Raw genomic sequence first — 7,258 nt, forward strand, 5'->3', positions numbered from 1 at the left:
CCATGTCCTCGATTTTGTCGTACTTGGGAGGGTTCATGGAGAAGATTTGATCTTCCTTCACAGTCAGGGTCTGTCAGAGGGCAGGAAGGGACATGAATGGATGTCAGTTAAGAATCCACAGTAGGAAGGAAATGCTGTTTGTAAATCTTGCATTTTACTCACCTCTCCCCCTTCAGTCTTGACAGTGACTTTCCCTGATTCCCTGCTCTCAATTTTCCCTTTCACAAAGGATTCTTTAGGATGAACCACAAAGACGGATGTCTTGGCATCAAAAGGCTTGTTCTGGGCCTCGATTCTCTCCTTTTCTGATTTTCGGAGGTAAGGAGCTGCCTCCCCAAAGACAGCCAACTCAGCATCTGCAGACGTCATGTCTGCACTTTGTTGAAGGCACGTCAGCAGAGAACCCTGAGGGACAATACAAATGTAACAACCATAGATCATTAATGTATTGCAAGGACATCTTTTCCAATGCTTTCAAATTAAGCCCATACTAGAATTGCTAAAACTGGCAAAATTTGCCTTCCTTGAATTTAATGATTTAAACCCAGAAGAGAAAAATATTGTTTCATCTTTGATGAATATAGACAACCCTTTTTAAATTCCTGTTATTTGATTCTTATGACACTGTACTTCGGCTTTATGGGTTGTACCATCTTATTTGAGAATATGAAATACATTTAATGAACGTTGTTATTCTAATATGAAATTAAAAAAAATACGAGTATAGATTGAAAATATATGACTGCCTTGAAAGCAGATCGAAAAAGTTAGTTCAAGACCAGTTTCAAAGGGAAAAATATATTGCATAATATGCAATAACGGGGGATACCTAATTTCAGCAAATCACTAGACACAGTGCACTTACCTTGAAACTGTTCTAGGAGACAGGGCAGAGCACTGCAAAGACACTTTTATAGAGTCTGGTTGGCAGATGCTCTGGATTCTTCCTCTTTCTTCGGTCAAAACATTTTTTGCCAAACATTCTTTGGCAAAGCATTGTCTGGCAAACTGAACTAAGGGCATAATTATCATTTGATTTGACGAGATATAATTAGAAATGTTTTGTATCTTACCAATGCTGTGAATGTATTCACTATAAATAATTTGTCTAGAAACATAAGGGCAGAATCTCAATTAGTCAAAGCACTTGGAGAACTTGGATGTAGGACCAATAGATTATACTGCTGCATTTCCAGTGATTTCCTCCTGGACTCAAGGCAGACTTTTGCTGCATAACTGTGGTGCAACTCTGATACATCCTCAGTCCAGCACTTACACCCCATCACAAATATCTTGTACTGTCACTTGAACTGCTTTAAACAGTGTCAGTTCTAAACACTCTCTTCCTCTCGTCATTGGCATTTTGATTGCTAAAAGAGCTCAGAGGATAAAGATCAGTGAAGAGCACAGGGGCAAGGCCAGAAGAAATGGTGCCTGTGATCCAAGGAGATCCAGCACCAAGCAGTGGCCTCGGCATGAACAGCTTGTTCCAAGGAGAAGCACACACTTCCTTGAAGTTCAAAACCAGAGCTCCCTGTGGGCTCCCTGGGCAGTGGTGGGGGGAGGCTGAGGGAAACACCCTTTGTCCTGCCCAGGAGGAGCCCAGAAACAACCCGTGTAAAACAGTGAGTGCAGGGGCACAGCAGAAGCCCTGTCTCTCTGGGCAATGGACTGACTGTCTCTCAAACTCCCTTGGACATACAGACCTTAGAGGACAGCACCACTGAATGGTTTGGGTTGGAAGGGACCTTAAAAGAATAATCAATCTGCTGGGCAGGGGAATGTCTGACTGGGTGAGGTTGCTCAAAGCTCCATGCAGCTTGAGCTTGCACACTTCCAGTGATGGGGCATTCCTGTAATCTGGGGCCAGTCTGTTCCAGTCTGGCCTTGTCTTAACAAATGTCACTCCTATATCTAACCAGAATCGACTTTCTCTCCAATGTGTTGACCTCAACACATGGCTTGGTGTCACCAGCAGACTTGCTGATGGTGTACTCAATTCCACCGTCTGTGTCCCTGACAAAGATGTTAAATAATGCAGATCTCAAAACAAAGCCCTGGGGGACACCACTTGTCACTCATCTCCACATGAAATTCAAGCCACAACTCTTTGAATGTGATCATCCAGACAATGTACCATAGCACATTTTCCAGGAGGATCTGCAGATTCATTAGCTTGTAATTCCCTGGGTCTTCCTTTTGCCCCTTTTTAACAGTGGGTGTTATGTTTCCCTTTTTTCAGTCAGTGGGAACTTCATCAGACAGCCATGACTTTTTAAGTGTGATGGATAGTGGCTTAGCCTCTTCATCTGCCAGTTCCCTCAGAACGTGGGGATGCATCTCATCAGGGCAATCTCTCACCTCTCCTTCCTTGACTGTCCCTTCTGAGCAGTTATAGCTTTCAGTCACAGCATTCCAATCACACAATCCATCCCAACAAGTTTCTGTGGTAGCAATCAGGCCATAGTGCCCACCTGGGCAGTGGCAACCAGTTCCTTCTGTTGGTTTCCCACACTATGACACCGGTTGAGAGGTGCTTCAGCTGGGCCACATCCCCTGTTAGAGGAGTTTGCCCTCATTCCTTTAAGACAATACAGTGGTGTTTCCCTGTTTCTGGCTAAAGTCTCAGCAGCCCCTGGCTCTTCTCCAGTGATTTCAACTCTTTTCTCTTCCCTTGCTAAATAGAGTTCAATATGTCATTAATGAAGATACCAAATAGTATTGATTCCAGTATGAACCCCTGAGGGACACCACTGATTTCCACTTGGAAATTGAGTCTTGAGCTATAATTTCTTGGATGCAGCTAGACAGCCAATTCCTTATCCATCTAGCAGTCCATCCATCGGAACCTCAGCTCTGCAATTTACTGGCAAGGATGTTGTGAGGGACCATATCAGAGGCCTCATAGAAGTCCAAGTTGATGACCTCAGCTGCTTTCCCTTGTCCACTAAAGCAGTCACTCCATGGTAAAAGGCCACTAGATTAGTCAGGCACAATTGGCTCTTCGTGAAAGGAGTCTTAGAATTTTCTTAACAACCATTTTTCCTTCCATGAAGATGCTGGGAAGTCTCTGTTCATTACATCAGAGATCTCAAAGCCAAAGATCTCCAGCACACCAATGAAGTACTGCCTGGGCTGCTTGGTTGGTGCAAACGACCATCCACAGGAACAGACTTTGACAAAGGTGTGACTGAAACAAAAAAAATACACAAAGTCACTGCACAGAGAAATATTAACAAATTATAGATTTCTTAAGAGAAATTCTAACCATGTACTCCTAATATTTTACTATGTATTCCTCTATTTTACTTCCTCCATAGTTTGACCTTTGGTCACAAATTCATTCCCAACTTTGATTCGAGTATAACACAGGATCAGAGCATCTCTGCTCAGTACAGACCCATCACCCTTGTCAGCAACTGAAAGACAAGAGAGACAAAGAAAAAACTGATCTTTGGACATGGACTGGAACTCGATCATTGTGTATTTGTGTGTCAGAAATGTCATTAATACTCAAAATTCTTCATTGCAAATCTTTTGATCTAGTGTCACAATCAACACTGAATACAGGAACGCCATGAAAGCCAATATTGCTATTTTTCTGAATGCAGTTATCAGTAAGAAAACCTTCCTTGGATATTTTAACTGCATTTGTAAATGAATTATTTTAATAACTTTCACTTTAAAAAGCCATTAAGATTACAACCAGACTTCTTAGTCACAGTCTAAGAAAGCTCCTTTATTTCGATAGGCCATGGTCTGTACTGTCATTAGGAGAAGTATATATATGACAAAGCAAGGTCTAGAGCCTATGTATGAAACTAGGGACATTTTGTTTTCTAAAAACCTTGTCAAAACTCTCTGCATGCCAAATGGTAAAATGCACGAAAATATCCCATCAAAAAACAAACTGAAGGAGCACCATTTAGTAAGAGATGCCAGGGAGCAGAGAATCAGGTTCACAGATTCATGTACACTAAAAGAAACATTATTTAGTTTTCACATGATTAAGCAATAGCTTTTGTCCTGTCTGAAAAAAAAAGGTATTTCACAAAACTGATTTCTTTATTAAAAGGTTAGTTGGTAAGGGTTTTCTATGCCATGCACCTCTGCCTGGTCCTGCCATTGTTTCTGCTTGAACTTCAGGTTCTCATAGTGTGTAACAGCCCCTGTCAGCTTGTAGGTGGCTGTTTTCCTATCAGCAGTGAAACCCAGGATGTCATGACTCAATGCTACCAAAGACATGAAGTAAAAGCATTGCCTAAAAACCTTAACAATCCCATTTAAAATAATCTCTTTATAGCACTTGTATCTGTAGGCACCAGCTCCTCCTGGGCATCAGTGATGAGCTCCCCTTGACTCAGGGTTGGTGGTGATGAAAGAGGCTGAAAGAGGAGGAGTCAAGGCACAGGCTTCGCTTTGCCAACCAGAGGACAGAGGAAACTGGCCTGGGCAAGGTGTTGCAATGCTGACATTTCCCATGAAGAAGAGACTTGAGCATGCTAAAAATAAAGCATCCTGAGAAAGACATCAGGCAGCTGCCTCACTCTCTGCCAGCTCTCAAGATATGACTTCTCCTCCATCAGAAACTGTGTTAACAGGCATAGAGAGAGAGAATACTTAGCAACATGTCACATTCTAAGTGAAAATATGTACAGACATAGACACAGATTTCCAGCCTACGGCCAGGCAAAATCTCACACTAGGTTTTAAATTTGCATTGTGAACTGGACACTTGAGTTTATAACATTCGACTGTGGAAGAAATTTTTTGAAGTGTGATGCCTTCTTCATTACTTTTATCCATGAGTTTCAATGGGATCATTAGTGTAAGAAGCCCCATGATCCTTGTTGAGGTGACAGAATCTACTGCCAAAAATAAACATAGGAAAAGAGTGACCAGATCTCTATATAGTACTCATCCATTCTGTTTTACAACTTGAAAAAAGAGGATTGAACAGGAACAGAACACTGCTGACTTCTTACATTTGGCTAAGAAGGCCTTTGCATCTTGTCTTACTATAAACAGGTTGCCCTCTGGCAGCCAGCAATTCCACTATGGTAGAAAATAAAATAAGAGGTCCTATTTCCTCTGTCATATGGTGCAACAGTGAAATTCTGTTCAATTTATGATTTTTATATGCTCATCAACTGCCTTTGGCAGTCTCATTAGTTTCCATTTTTCACTCATTTCCCAGTACAGTCCTAACAATTTCAGACATGTCTTGGGGATATTTGTTAATCCACTGGGGCATTCACTCAGAGGGCAGTAGATTAATAAGTCCTAGCTTGTAGATTCGTAAGGGAACTTCCACATCCTGCCTTGTGTTGAGAAATTGTGACTCCTGAGTTTTGAGTTCTGTAACTTTTCCTGAAGATTGGCTATTATGGCATTTCTTTCATACTGACCGTATCTTTGGGGATAATTCATTTAAGTCAATAAGCATCAGTAGTTTCCAACATAACACTGATTATACTTATATGATGAACATGTCCTCTGATTTAGGCCTTGCAAGATTTTACTGCTTCAGAATGGTGTGGCATGGGAAAGATGCAGCTGGAAAGAGATTCAGGGGGATAACAACATGCATTGCAGACTGAAATTGGGTGCAAATAAGAAAATTACTACAGCCACTAGATGAAGATTAAAAGCGGGACTCCAAGTGACTTCCTTATTTCCCTAACAGCATAAAGCAGGATAAAGCAAACAACCCCTGCTAGTGAGCCCTGGGGGGCTGGAGAGAGCTCAGAGCTGCTCAGTTCTGCTCCAGCAGGAAACCTCCTGCTGTGGGTCGATGTTCTGGAGAGCTGGCTCAGGTGCCCACACAGATTGCAGTGTCTCCTGTGCCTGGGGCCACTTCAGCTCCTCCTCAGGTGATTGGGGTCCCTGATGGCCTGACCAGGAACTGAGAGGCGCTCAGAGCCACGGCAGGCACCAGGAATGTGCAGGACCTGCACAGATGTTCTGCTCCTCTGACAGACCATGGGCCTGCATAGACTAAGCCCAGATGCAGTGGGAAGGCAGAGGAGCAGCGTGTGTGTGTCTGTCCCATCTCGTGCCTGGGCTGGGAAAGGGCTCATGGACCTCCAAGGACATGTCATGGTGGGTGAGGATGAGAAGGATGAGAAACAGACTCAGTGGGGAAACTGAGAAGGGTTAGAGATAGGGGATGTAAAGAGAAGAAAAATAAATGAATAAGGACAGGCAGCGGAGAGAGAAGATGCAGTAATGTGAGTGCATTGTATATGAGAAGTTGATGCAGCAAAAGATTTGCTTGAATGGAAAGGGCTTGAACTATTCTCAGCTGTCACTCCTATAGGAATCCATGAGACATTAATTTTAAAATGGACAGTTCTTTAATTGCTGACTAACACTTTTCTCTACACTTTTTAACATTTCTTTTTCAGTCTCAGAAAAAGTCCCAACAGAAGCTGCATATTTTGGAGATGAAAGTTGAGAATTGTGATGAAATCTTGTCCTCTTCCACACAGATTTGCAAGACTGCTGCAGTCCCACACTTTGGAGAGCAGTGTGTTCTGTGTGAGTGATAGAGGAGTGCAGTGCAGGCTGTGCAGTCTCACCTGGTGAGACTTGTCCTGGCACTGCACTGCATTGCAACAGAGTAAAAAAGCAGTTCAGGACAATGAGAAATCCTTGTGTAGTGGGTTTCTGTGGGTGGGTTTTGGTAGTGGGGGGTGGGGGCTATAGGGGTGGCTTCTGTTGGAAGCTGCCAGAAGCTTCCCCTTCTCCCATGGAGCCAATGCCAGCTGCTCCAGGACGGACTTGCTGCTGCTGGCCAAGGCCGAGCCCATCAGGAGCAACAGGAACAGCTCTGGGAGAACAGATTTAGGGACAGAAGGAATTGCAGCCAGGGAAGAGCAGAGTGGGAATGTGGGAACAGCAATGCAGACCCCAAGGGTGTTGCAGAAGGAGGGGCAGGAGGTGCTCCAGGCCCTGCAGCCCCTGGAGGAGCATCGGGGTGCAGAGACCCCCCTGCAGCCCCTGGGGGAGCATCGGGGTGCAGAGACCCCCCTGCAGCCCCTGGGGGAGCATCGGGGTGCAGAGACCCCCCTGCAGCCCCTGGGGGAGCATCGGGGTGCAGAGACCCCCCTGCAGCCCCTGGGGGAGCATCGGGGTGCAGAGACCCCCCTGCAGCCCCTGGGGGAGCATCGGGGTGCAGAGACCCCCCTGCAGCCCCTGGAGGCTCCCACGCTGGAGCAGGGGGATGCAGGAAGGAGGCTGTGACCCCGGGGCAGGC

General features: G+C 44.6%; 1 protein-coding gene across 1 annotated transcript in view; it reads right to left on the reverse strand.

Moving 5' to 3' along the window:
- LOC114071611 (myosin heavy chain, skeletal muscle, adult-like) overlaps positions 1-384 on the reverse strand; it is a 15,690-nt gene extending 15,306 nt beyond the window's left edge. Inside the window, exons 1-2 of the mRNA XM_027909460.1 lie at positions 163-384; positions 1-70 (exon numbers count right to left, since the gene is read on the reverse strand). Coding sequence (XP_027765261.1) covers positions 1-70; positions 163-369 — 277 coding nt within the window. The 5' untranslated portion in view covers positions 370-384. The remainder of the gene's footprint in view (positions 71-162) is intronic.
- Between the last annotated feature and the right edge of the window lie 6,874 nt (positions 385-7,258).

Source organism: Empidonax traillii, unplaced genomic scaffold, assembly GCF_003031625.1.
Source record: "Empidonax traillii isolate 1590-97213 ecotype Southwest subspecies unplaced genomic scaffold, ASM303162v1 scaffold2145:size52252, whole genome shotgun sequence".
Lineage (NCBI taxonomy): Eukaryota > Metazoa > Chordata > Aves > Passeriformes > Tyrannidae > Empidonax > Empidonax traillii.